A 13,968-nucleotide genomic window follows, 5' to 3' on the forward strand; every position below is an offset into this window, starting at 1 on the left:
CACATGTAGAGACATAATAAGGCACTGAATGAAGTAGTATTTAGCACACACACACACACACACACACACACACACACACACACACGTTAGTGCAGTCTTAAATGGAGCATACGTCTGTCACAATAACGTTAATCTCCCTAAGGCCATGATGTGCTGTCATATGTACGGCTGTTTGGCACACAGTGCACCGCTTTCTGCACTGTGTGTGCCAATGCAAGGCCGGCCATGGAGACACACACTGCTTCGTTACATGTGCTCACTGTACTAAGTTACAACAAATGAGATTCGTGTTGTGGACTTTTTCAATTATTTACTCAGTAACCACAATGGCCTCGCATCCTCGGAGATCCTCATCAAAAACAGCTATTGGACACTTAAAGTTGTTGAACCAGTCTCTCACTGTTGTCATTGAAACTGGAGAATCATCGTAAGCAGCATCCAGTTTCACATTCATGTCATCGCATGCCAGTCCAGGAGCAAAGAATGGATCCATTAACAGTACTTCACTTTTCTCTACCGCAGCAAAAACCAGTCAGTACTTCCTTCTGAAGTGGCTGCCATGTTCAGACTAATCTTTGAATTGATGACCTTTTGTCTTACCGTCATCTAAAAAATGGCAACTAATAATGGTAACACCAACCCATGTTAGCACCATCTGCCTTCAAACATGGTTACATATTTAACTACCCTCATATTCACAGGAAGGTGCACCAGAAATAATTTTCTTACTGGATAATAATCCTCGAAGGTGAATGTCTTAATGTCAGTAGTGCAATATTACTCAGTTAATATTAATTTTTTGTTTAATTTGTTGTTTTCCACAGTCATGCCAACTTCCAAGCCCAAATGTTTCTGTCAGCATGTATGAATTGCAAGCATGGATCACTGCCTGCCGTAATTACTTGAAGACTGACATGGGATCCTACTTACTGCGGACAGGCAGGGATGAGAGTTTATTAGTGGGAGATCTCTACATCACTCTACATGAGCTTCAGGGACTGGATCATCCTGCAGGTAGAGACCAGACTTTCACATTTTAATGAGTTGAGCAGCTGCTTACAGGTTTTTAGCATTTCAAGACATATGCATTGTACTATCTTTTGAAGAGATGTGATTTTTGTAAAAACTTTAAATACATTAATAATGTAGCCTGCAAACCGTTTGGTTCAGGACATACGAGATACATCCAGAAAGTAGATTACGTTTTCACCTGTAGCAACGATGGACAGGACTAGTGCAATCATATTGTTGTCTGAGCATTTGTTCATTCAGTTGGCATTCAGCCATGCCATCATGAGATTTGTCTCATTTCCTGTTATTTCATCGTAAAAGTTTTAAATGTGTATCGCAATTGAAAATTCCACAAGTTATGAAGTGTGGTCAGTAATTAGATTTTTGGTGGCAAAAACCATAGAACAGTTGATGTTCATTGTCAGCTGTGTGAAGTGTCTGGAAACACTAAAGATGGAGTGCACCAATGCAGCATTAGGTTTAAAAGTGACCAAACTGATGTTAACGATGAAGAACAGAGTGGACGACCAAGCATTGTGACTGATGAACTGGTCGCAAAACTCGATGAGGCGATTCAAGAAAATCATCAATTCAGTGTGTTTTGAGTTTTCTACAAATTTCGCGAATATTGCAGCAAATTGTTGCACAGAAGCTAGGCTATCACGAATTTGGTGCTGGATGGGTACTAAAAATCTTGACAGAAAACGACAAAAACCAGCATATGGCTGTATCAGCATTTCTGGATTCTTCCCTCATTCTCCATACAGTCCAGATCTTGCACACAGTGATCACCATCCATTTCCTATGATGAATACCTGGCTTGCAATGCAGCACTTTGATGACCACGTGGAGCTGTGGGAGGGCATGACCAACTGGTTTGAAGTCTCAGATGGGAGAATTTTATGACAATGGGACATCAAAGCTTGTATACCACAATAAGTGCCAAAATTGTATGGAGACCGTGTTGAAAAGTAGTATTTAAGTGTTGCTTTTGGATGAGTAAAATATTATTTTTTTCCTGTTCACAAAAAAAGCAAAATCTACTTTCTGGATAGGCCTAGTATATTGTATTTTTATGTGTGTGCAAATGAATTTAGTTCCCGAATGATCGTTTTGGGAGCAAGTACGAATAATTCTTCCATAAAGGATGGTTTTCTCTTTTTGTTTATTTTTCCTCCATACAATTCCATTGTTTAAGTTTTTGGTTGAGTTATTAAAACTAGAGACCATGAGAATTTCAGCTTCTCTCATCTCCAGTTCCCATTTATTTCCATTGGTTCTGATGGCATTCCTTCCATTCTGCTGCTGTTTGCGGTATTTTGGATAATATTTGTTTGGTTAATATCCATCTTCTTGAAATATTCTGCTGTTTGTGCTGTTCTTTTTCTCTTCCTTTTTCCTCCCCTTAAATAGTCTCTAATAAATATTCTTTATTCTAAATGATTATACACTAACCTTGTCTTACTTGCAGTTCAGTAAAATTAATTATTCTAGAGTTAGCCAATACAAGTGTTTCTATAGCTAAAGCTATCATTACTAACAAAGAGAGGTCCACAATGGTGGGATTGTCTTTTTGAAACAATCTATTTGGTGATGTACGTTAAACTCCAAGGTATCACACCCTGCAGCCATTCATCCTAGTGGGCTCTCTTTTGCAAGTAATCGATGGAAAAAAATTTTGAAATTTTGCATAAAGCTCTATAGTTTTAAAAATATTAATAATTTAGAGAGGTATGCATAGTATAATGGTTAAGGTACTGACTTCACATCCTAAAGGTTGTTGGTTAAAACCTGATCAGGTACATTGAAATGTTTTTAGTTTTAAATTTTTATCAAAATTACTTTGATCACTATTGTTATTCAGTTAATTGGTTTACATGCAGTTTCTTTTATAAAAATTTGAAAATGCCAGTCTGACAGTTAAAAAGCAAAAGATGAAATAATCTATACAGTAGTGCCAGGAATTTATTTTTCATTACAAGTTGTACCTTTTCCTATTGCAGTCATCATAGAAACATTTAAAACATAAATTCTTATTCCACTATGGACAAAATAACCTGGATGATGATGTAAACAAAAACAGGGATTATAAGTAAAATGAAATCCTAGCAAAATGAGAAATAGAAATAATGAATGCAGTAACATGAACAAAAGTGTAAGAGGAAGCAATTAAATCCAAGTTAATGTCAGTGGCAAAATTAAGTGCTGTATCTTATCTTTACGAATACAAACTAGCACTGAATTCATGTGGCTAGGATATGTGGATTTACAGCTCTGTATATTAAAAATCAAGCTACATTGTTTTTCTCCTTTTGAGAGGTTTTATTCATATTCTGTCGTAGGAATAACGAATTTTTGTGATTTGGCTGCCTTATCATTACATTTCGATTTCAGTTTGTTTGCGAATAAAAATGGCTGGAAAATGGCCAAATCTATACACCAGAATGGCCAAAAGACTGAGGACTATGCGATCTTGAGACTCCAATGAAGATTATGAGGCAAGACTTCCCTGCAGCTCAGGAACACCAAGATATAACTCGTTTTTTGGAAACTTCATCTGAAAGCTGGGGCGTGACATAATTCTGATCGAGAGCATCTTGCATTATCCGCTCCTCAGAACCATTTACTCTCAGAGGAAACCAGCAAAGTTCTTAATGTGTTTGCACAGCTGCTTCACAGTCTCTCCTGTGTTAGCAGAGCAAATGAGCTCTTTGTTCACATCCCCAGTCATAGTAATTCAAACGTTGTATACAAAAAAGTTTTAGAAGTCAAAAATAAATTCAATGCATAAGAAGTCTCGGGCACTGCTACAAATAAACACCCAGGCAATGCCTGGTTTCTCAGCTAATTTGTGAATATTCCCTCAGTATCAACTAGTCTATTCATGAGGGATGATTCTCATATTGATTAAAATATGCTGAAGTTTGGCCATTTCATAAAAAGGGCAAACAGTATGAAATGGGAAACTACTGGCCTATATCAGGTATTGATTTTCTCAAGAATGTTTGAAAGAGTTTCATTGTGTTCAGAGAGAGAATTTCAGTTCATTCCACAGCATTATTTTACCCAGTTACACATTTTCAGGAAATGCTGCAGCACAACACATGGAGTGAATGAATTGGTGACAAAAATCAGCAGATGCCTTGATGACAGAATGTGTGCAGGGTTGTCAGAAGTTCTGGAAATCAGGGAATTTCAAATGTGTCAAGGAAATCAGGGAAGTTTGAAAAAAAAAAAACACTGGATAAATCTAGTTTGTGTCTCAGTAGATGAAATAGTTTGTTCACTAAGATGTCTTGCATCATCGCTGGGTGTGTGCAGTTGAGTATGTGAGCCACATCCCTACTCCTTCATTCTTACTGCTTCTTCCCTTTCTTGCTAGCCTAGCAGTTACCAGGAAAAGGCAGGTAGGCATGAGGAGTGGTTTGTTTGGATCTGATTCTCAGAGACTGTTGATGCAGCAGCTGGAGACAGTGATCATGTGTGCATGAGTTGTGTCCGAATGGTCATGGGAATGTGTGTGCGCTCTCATTTTCTGATGAAGGCTGTGAGCAAAAATTTAGTTGTGAGAGTGTGATTGTCTTTTATATGTGCCTGCCTGCAGGCAGTGATCATCTTTATGGTGAGTTGCTACCTGTCCTCACTAGCATTGATTTTCAGAGTATTCACACAATTTATCTGTTGCCTGGACTGATCACGCAGTCGCATTTCATCAGTATGGTGTCTGTGACATGTAAATAATTGGCTACACTAGTGGACTTCCGTGACAAGCCAGAACCGCAGGCCATTTCTGTTGGTATCTCTGACAGATTGGGCCTGCCAAACTGAAGCCCGTCATTTCCCACTAATGTAAAGGCACTGCGTGTCGGATCTATTCTGACCGATCTGCCTGCTGGCCAGGCCTGTTTGTGTGTGGCGTCTTTAGTGTTGGTTCCTCTCCTCGTCTTCCTCCTCCTCCTCCTCCTCCCTTTCCCTTTCCCCCTTTCCCTTCTCTTCCCGCCAAAGCCCTTTCGCCTCCTTGCTATGTCACCAGCTCGATAGCCAGTCTGTGTGGTGGGGTTGCTGTTAGGTACCCGTCTGACTGAGCCCCCTGATACCTCAGGGATCACACTGCTGATACCTGTGCTGTGAGCGCCTGGTGCAAGCCTATGAGTGGTTGCCCATCTTTTTGGGACATTGGAACTCCTGGCAATGACCATCCTGCCAGGCGGCTATTGCTGTGGCTGCGTGGTGCCCACAAGGCGAGCCCTATGTTCGGAGTGGTTGGTACCAAGGCAGACATTTGGCACATGAAATGTGTTGAAATCTCTAGCCATTCTACTGCGGTTGCTCTCTTTCTTAACGTAGTTCTGTCTCAGTTCCTGTTTATGCCTTTCCAGCCTTACCCTCTTTGGTTACACCCTGGGAGGAGGGGCAGACGTGCTGGTGTGGGGCAAAACCCTGTCCATGGTTCTTTGTCTATACCAGGACCGATAGGGAAACTTCTGCTATCACCAAACCCCTTTTCTTTGTGGAACATACTGAGGACAAGTTCAGTGAAATTGAGTCTTTAAGCAAGATGATATCTGGCTCTCTCCTTATAAAGACAGCTTCTGCCAGCCAGGCTCCCTCTGTGCCTGCGACCGTTCACGAGACACCCTCATGGCTATACTCCTCATAAGTCACTCAGTATGACGCAGGATGTAATTTTCCATAGGGCCCTTCTCTTCGAGTTTGATCATGAACTTATGGCTAATCTGGAACAATGTGGCATTCATTTCGCCCAGCGTGTCCAGAAACGACCTGAGGACCATCATGTAGACACTGGCACTTTTGTCATGGCATTTGAGGGGAAGAAACTGCCCGAGAAGGCGAAGGTAATGGTTTACAGATGTGACATGAAACCGTATATTCCATCTCCCTGCATTACTTCCATTGCCTCAAGTTCGGTCACATGTCCTTGTGATGCGATGCCACTCCCATCTGTGGTGACTGCAGCCACCCTCTTCATGTGGGAAGCCCTTGCATCCTACCACCTAACTGTGTAAACTGCTCTGCTCACCATTCTCTCCATTCACCGAAGTGTCCAGTATACATGAAGGAAAAAAGAATTCAGGAAATAAAGACTGTTGACCATCTCAGCTACTTTGAGGTCCGGAAGAAATTTGACAGACTCTCCTCTATCTTTGCCTCAGTTATGCCTTCCCCTCCTCACCCCTCCCCATTACCCACATCCTGCCCCCTGTCCCTTTCCTCACCTTTGGCAGCTCCTGTCCCTTCCCCTTCAAGAACCGCTCCTCCTCCTCCTCCTCCTCCTCCTCCTCCTCAATTGAAAATCTCCTCTTTTCTTGCTTAAGCTAGGAATGGGGCTCCGTCTCAGAACACTTCTCCCCTACATTTTCAGTACAGGAAGCTTGCACCCTTAGGCCAGAGGAGGGATCGATGCTCCAAGGGCCCCAAAGCCACTCACTCTCTGTCCAATCCTGACATCACTGCCACCTATTCCCTTACTGATAATGCCTCCTCCCTCCCTCTGAGGGAGAAGAAGTAGCAGCACAAGCGAAAGGACGAGGCTTCCCCAGCTTCCCGGAGGGCTTCGCTCCCTCCATCTATCCTGAAACAGACCCAGTTTTTATGGGTGTCACCCCATCCTCGTTGGTGACGACCACTGACCAAGTGACGTGACCTCCCCTTGGCTACTTTATGTCTCACCTGGTCTCTCATCACACGATAATCCAGTGGAATTGCAACGGATATTGTCGCCATCTCCCTGAAATACAACACTCTGTTTCCTCATACTCTCCGTTCTGTCTTGCTCTTCAAGAAACTCACGTTCGTGATGACAACTCTCTAATTTTTTGTTTTTATTGGGCATTCTGTCAGAACTGCGCCGGCCGTGGAATAGCGTCTGGAGGGTTCTGCAGTTTGGTTCTCGCCGATGTCACTAGTGACTGAATCCCCCTTCATACCAACCTGGAAGCGATAGCGGTTAGAGTGCATACAACTGCACCAATCACTGTTTGCAATGTCTGCCTCCCTCCTGGTAGGCCACTTCCTTATGTTGAACTGTCTACCCTAGAACAGCAACTCCCACTCTCATATCCCCTCCTTGGGGACTTCAGTGCACACCACCCCCTGCCGCCGCCAGCGAGACAGGTCCCCATGTTGGGCATTTCGCAGGGCCAATTGGCCTTTATGTATGTCTGCTGTGCACGTCAACACCTCTCTCTCGAATTGCATTGATGTGGTCGTGCAGGGCATCTCTGCCACTATTCTTCATGCTGCTGGCACTACTGTCCCACTGCGCACAGTTCATCAACCAGTTTGATGACCAGTGGTGGACCAAGGATGTAGCAGTTGCTGCCCAGGACCTCCAACAGCCATTGCAGCGATTTAAATGACACAGACCAACCTCCTCGCTTTTAAGTGTCTCCATGCTAAGGCTCATTACCTTACTAAGCAAGGTAAAAAGGAATGCTGGGAGTGCTATGTTTCCTCCATGGGAATGTATAGCTCTTCATCCCTGGTCTGGTCCAAGCTCTGTAGCCTTCTGGGCTGCCAGTGACAGTCAACTGTCCAGGGGCTTATCCTCCAAGGTGCTCTGTCTAGTGATCCATTGCTCCTTGCAGAACACCTCGCGACACACTTTGTGACAGCATTGGCACCCTCTTCCTATTCTGCCACCTTTCTCCAGCAGAAACACAGCGTTGAACAGAACCCTTTCTGTTTCAACCCTCACCAGGCTGACCCTATAATGAACCCTTCATTGAATGGGAATTCTTGCAGACTCTTACCCCTTCACATGACACGGCCCAGATTCCATCCACAACCAGATGCCCCAACACTTGGACATTACACAGAGGCAATATATGCACAGGGCCTTCAACCACATTTGCCTCACGAATGCCTTCACCTCACAGTGGTGAGACAGTATAGTAAGTTATCCCTGTCCTAAACCTGGGAAGAACCCAATGTCTCTTGACAGCTGCCATCCAATCAGCATGACAAACATACTTTGTAAACTGCTTGAGAGGATGATTAGCTTCTGATTATGTTGGGTACTCGAATCTCAGGGCCTTTTGTCTCTGTATCAGTGTGGCTTCTGGGAAGGATGACCTCCAGTTGATCATTTACTCCAATTGGAAACTGAAATTGGACAGGATTTTACTAAATGTCGGTACCTCATCGCAGTCTTCTTTGAGCCTACAAAAGGCGTACGACATAGCTTGACGCCATCGCGTTTTAGTTACCCTCCATGACTGGGTCTTTTGCGGCCCCCTTCTGATTTTTATTTGCGAGTTTTTATCCCACTGGCTCTTCTGGGTTCCAGTTGGCACTTCACTCAGGACCCCTCGGATTCAGGAGAATGATATCCCCCAGCGTTCTGTATTAATTGTCACACACATCCACATAGCCATCAGTGGGGTTGTAACCTCTGTTGTCCTTCAGGTTACCCCGGCATTGTATGTCGATGATTTTTGTGTCTGGTGCAGGTGCCACTCGGTAGCGTCTGCTGAGTGCCGGCTCCAAGGTGCCATCGGACGGACCTCTGTGTGAGCTGTCTCCCATGGCTTCCAATTTTCTCCCTCCAAAACACAGGTTATGCATTTTTGCTGTCAATTCATAGTACACCCTGTTCCAGAACTTTATTTAAGTGGTCAGCTCCTAGATATTGCATCACATTCCTGTTTCTTGGTCCTGATGTGGTTGCCCCATATTTGCCTCCTGAAGACTACATGCATGCGGAATTGTAATGTTCTCCACCTCCTGACTAAAACATCTTGGAGTGGAGACCATGCTACCCTTCTCCATCTTTACAGTGCTCTGGTCTTGTCCAGACTAGATTATGTGTAAGTCAGGTATATGGCTCAGCGGTTCGTTACACTCTGAAAAATACTTGATCCTGTTCACCTTGTAGGGTGCATTTGTCTATTGGTGCCTTTCGCACTAGTCCCAGTGACAGTCTCCTCACAGAAGCAGGGATTCCTCCTCTACAAATATGACAAAGCCAGCTCCTGGTTTCTTATGCACTGACCATTCACAGATTCCCTGACCATCCTGTGTACTCTGTCTTCTTTGCAAGCAAAGGATGTCTCCATCCTGATTGCCGCCCCCAGCTGGGATTGCCAGTTGGAATGTGTATCACTTACACCTGTCAGCATCTCCATCTCCATTCACTGGAATGCGCCCCACGTATTTATTTCCTCTCACATGCCCCCTTTGGTGGTGCCTAGACCACGAATTAGGACCAACCTATTCCAGTGTCCTAAGGTCTCTGTCGCCCCAATGGTCTTCGAGCATCTTGTACATTCCATCCTGGCAGAGTTCCAGGGTGCTGCCTTCCTCTGCACTGATGGTTTTAGGGCGATAGATAAAGTGGGATACGCTTTCATGTTTCGTACTGACTTAGAACAACATTTATTGCTGGAATCATTTAGTGTGACTGCTAGCCGTTACCAGGGCCCTCCATTTTGTTACCCATGCCTCCCTCCACAGTGTTTTAATATGTACCAACTCATTGAGAAGCCTGCTTTTCTCACCATCCTTTGGTCTCTGCTATCCATGACCTTCTCTCCTCCATTGGCCGTGTCACCTGCTCAGTCGTCTTTCTCTGGCTCCCAAGTCATGTGAGTATCCCAGGGAAAGAACTGGCTGACTGTTTAGCTAGATAAGCTGATACTCACCTTCCTTTCCTTTTCATGACTCCAGCTGTGGATATGGGGGTCTATGTCAAATTTCTCTTTGCCCTAAAGTGGAATGACATCCAATGTGCTACTGCTCTCAGTAATGAACTCAGCACAATCAAGGAGACTACTGTGCTTGGCACTCTTCCTTCCACTCCTCTCAGATGGAGTCCACTGCTTTATGCTGTCTATGCTGTACAGGATGGGCGTATGGGCAGGCGGTGGGTGGTATGGAATAATAGAAAATGTTTTAGGGAAAGGCCATTTATTGGCTAAAGCATGTTGGAAAGGGGCTACATAGGCCTAGGGAGGTGAGGGTGAGCCAGAGCTTAGAAATTGGCGAACATTGTTCGCGAAGCTACCGAAAGTTGTTGTCTGCCAAAACTAAGTCTACAGTGCCGGAGCACCGGGAGAAGCGAGAGATGTTCAGTGCTACAGGGCGCGCATCCGACTCGCGGGTGAGCAAGAATACAAGAGAGCCAGCCCGGCGACGGGCAGCCGGGTATGTTTGACGCACCACGCGGCTTCCTCCGCCGTGATTGGTCAGGACCGAGCAAACCATGCGGGCTGCATGGAACTTTCCAGAGCGTTGCTTGCTAAGCGACGCCTGGGACGGCGTTACCTCGTAAGCACATGAGAGAGGCACGTGAACAAGGTGCCCTTCATCTCGGTGCTGACTTCCTGTTGCTAAACCGTGGGACAAAAGAATTTACAGGCAGCTAACACTGCCGGCCGTGGTTTGGCCGCAATGGAAAAATGAAGTTACCGTTTGGAGGCTCGTATAATAAAGTAAAATCCCTTATTGTCTGGCTCATCCTTTACAATGCATTGGTCATACCAGGCTCACCCGCCGTTTCTCCTGTGTAACTAACCACCCCCACAATATGGTTTTGGAGCCTAACTGACGGTATCCTGCATATTGGTAGAATGTCGCCTTCTTTTGGCCCTTCGTGCTAAGTAAAATCTTCCTTAATTTTAATATTAGCAGACAATTCATGGATGGTTAAACTGGTCCTCAGTTTCCTCCGTAAAAGTGGTTATTTCCTGATATATTATTATGCTTTACTCCTGGAGCAGTGGCAGGGTGGTTATGGTTGGGGCCTCTCTTCATATTTTCGTGGTCTGGCACCCCATGACCACTCCCCGATCGAAAGACCACTCTTTTTTCCAGTTTTTAGATTTGGTCTAACCTTTTATGTCTTTTACTATGTGTGTGTTAACTTCCTTGTTTTATAGTTCATCTCCCCTGACTGGATCCATCCATTTTTAGCGGACCCTCTTTCTTCTGTGAGTAACTTTCGAATCGTGGGACTGATGATCTCGCTGTTTTATCCCATTAACCATCTCAGTTAATCAATCAATCTCAAAATTTGTCAGGGAAAAATGCTTAAACTTGTCTGGAAATCAGGGAATATCACTTAGGGATGTGGCAACCCTGGTGTATATCGAGCATCTTTTGTGGCCTTACCAAAGTGTTTGGTTCTGTGGCTTAAGACATGCTTTTCCAAACATTGACATGCTAGGATTTTCAAGGAAAATCTCTTAGTTGGATGTTATCATATTTGGCAAACAGAAAAAAAGATTATTTGTTGACAACAATGGCAAGAAATTCCTGTCTGGCTGGAAACACCCTCAATTAGGCATTCCACAATGTCCAGTATTACGGCCAACTCAATTTTTTTATTATATCAATTATATGCTACGCCAGGTTCAGTCAAACACCATCCTCTATGCAGATAACACCAATAGTCTGCTGTAAAACTGATAAAGACTTAATTTTTTGTATTGAACAGACATGTCGGGAAGTGGAGACAAGAGTCAACAATTATAAACTGAAATTAAACTTTCCAAAAACAGAAATTGCCCATTTCATCACAAAACAATCGGCCCTGTGTGAAATAAGCTGTACGGACAAAAAATTGGACACTGCAAACTGTGTCTAATTTCTTTCTGTACTAGTGAATAAAAATCCGCTGTAGAACTATTACAAAGGATTCTCATTTTCACAAAGAGATACCCACAACTTTTTGAGGGCAACTGCTTCTTGCATCAGTAAGAGACTAGACCTAGAGCAAGTTACATGTTACCTATCAATGAACTAAAACTGTATGAAAAAACTCCACATCTCCCATCTTTAAGCCATTTTAGCAAAACTCTCCCTCTCACTCCATGCCTACCCTCTCCCATCACGTACTCCACCCAACACAATCCCTCTGCCTAGTCAAGTTGCAATTCCAGCACAATGTAGTCAGCTCTGGTATTATAGCTGACCAGGTTGTCTGTCTTATATTAGCTCTGAAGAGGAATTTGTGTAAAATCTAGCACCATTAGCAGCATTTTTAGTCTTTTTTTATATGTCGCTCAGTGCCTCAACTATGGGATGAGCTAATACTCTTAATCCTTCAATTATTTGAAGAGTGATCTCTAAAGAGATGGGAACACAGTGACAGAAATAAGAGGTAAAGGGTGTAAAATAAATAAAGATACACAACAACGTAGTAATTACCATAAGTTGTTGCCATGTTTATGACAATACTGGTTTTCATGTCTTAAGTTCTTAGTTAGTATCTTAAGTTCTTAGTATAGGAGAGAATATATTGAGAATATATTTACATCTGTGGCAAATCTGTGACAGAGTACTGCACATGACAACTCACCTCATAGATGAGCTTTTGAGAGGTTAGTATGCACTCAAACATGACTGAAAATGTTGCTTAGTTTTCCAGCTATGTCCTTCCTCAGCACTAACTAGTACAGAATACACAGGTGCACTTTTCCAATTGATCACATTGTACTGGTGTTGCAATTCTCACAGTTCAACAGAGCTGTGTATGTTCTCTGACCTGTCTGGTCTCTGTTACAAACAGTGTAGCTGCAATGAACTAAAGCCCAATAAATAAATAGCGAGGCCTTGCTACCATTGAGCACTATCTCTACCAGAATAGTGATGACTCCTCACCCATCATCTCATTCATTTTACTTGTGAGCAAGCTATACCCTTACTCTACTACCTCTCCTTTGAGGGAAAGATATACAAACAAACTTGCGGCTCAGGTATGAGCACCTACATGACCGCCGCATATGCCAATCTGTTTATGGGCCATCTAGAGGAAACTTCCTCAACCAACTTCAATCCTAAGTACCTTGTGTGCTTCAGGTTCATTGAAAACATTATCCTCTACCCAGTCTTCAACTTAGTGTGTCACCTTTTTGGACATTGTATGCCATCTGTCTGATGGCTCCATGAAAACCTACGTACTTTTAAAGCCCACCAAACATCGCAGGTGCCTTCACTCCAGTAGCTGCCATCTCTCTAATACTAAAAAGTATCTTCTGTATGGTGCTGTCACCCTTGGAAAAAACATATCTAATGATGAGCAGTCCTTTCCCCATTGTGCTGGCTTTCTCACTATAGCCTCACACAGGCACACCTTCTGAACCTAGTCCACAAATAGATTTCCTGTCCCATATCGATACACACCTCTAATTCTCAAATTACCCCAAAACCAGTTGCAAAGGAGCACCTCCCTTATTACCCAATATTACTCTGGACTGGAACAACTTAACCATTTTCTCTGTTGGCACTTTTAATCATGCTCTGAATGAGGAATATCTTTCCCATCTCTCTCAAACTGGTATTCCCCCCACCACCCAATCTAAATCATATCCTGAGTCATCCTTATACCACACCTGTTGTTCTTGCCACATGGTAATATCTCTGTGTTGGCCCAGGAGCAAGACCTGTCCCATCCATCCACCCAGCACATCCTATTCCAATTCTGTTACAGGTGTCCCCTACACCATCAGGTACTGCTATGCCGTATATCAATTATGTTGCAAATTCTGCATGACTTTTGTATGGACCTGACCATGATCCAGCTGTTGACGTGAATGAATAGCCACTGCCAAAGAGTGGCCAAGAGTAAAGCTGACCACCTATATACCACTCAACTTCAATGGCTGCTTCACAACCTGTATCTTATGCATCTCCACCCCTCCAATAGCAGTTTCTTTGAAATTACACTCTTCCTGTCCATCCCCAACCCCCCCCCCCCTCACACACACACACACACACACACACACACACACACACACACACACACTTCCTCCATACCTTCCATGCCATTTTACTGTAATTTGGTGCATCTGTTCATGAATTTGCATCCGTTTTGTTCTTTCTGTGATCTCCCTTTTCTCTGCACCCCAGTCAACCTGCAGTGATGGTACAATATAGTGCTCTCTCTCTCTCTCCCTTTCTCTCTCTCTCCCTCTCTCCCTCTCCGTGTGTGTGTGT

At 43.7% G+C, this 13,968-nt stretch overlaps 1 protein-coding gene across 1 annotated transcript in view; it reads left to right on the plus strand.

Moving 5' to 3' along the window:
• The window catches only part of LOC124789340 (active breakpoint cluster region-related protein), a 134,977-nt gene that overhangs the window by 70,876 nt on the left and 50,133 nt on the right, over positions 1–13,968 (plus strand). The window contains exon 11 of the mRNA XM_047256665.1: positions 825–1,014. Within this exon, the coding sequence (XP_047112621.1) occupies positions 825–1,014 (190 nt within the window). The remainder of the gene's footprint in view (positions 1–824; positions 1,015–13,968) is intronic.

This window comes from Schistocerca piceifrons, chromosome 1 (assembly GCF_021461385.2).
Source record: "Schistocerca piceifrons isolate TAMUIC-IGC-003096 chromosome 1, iqSchPice1.1, whole genome shotgun sequence".
NCBI classification, from domain to species: Eukaryota; Metazoa; Arthropoda; class Insecta; order Orthoptera; family Acrididae; genus Schistocerca; species Schistocerca piceifrons.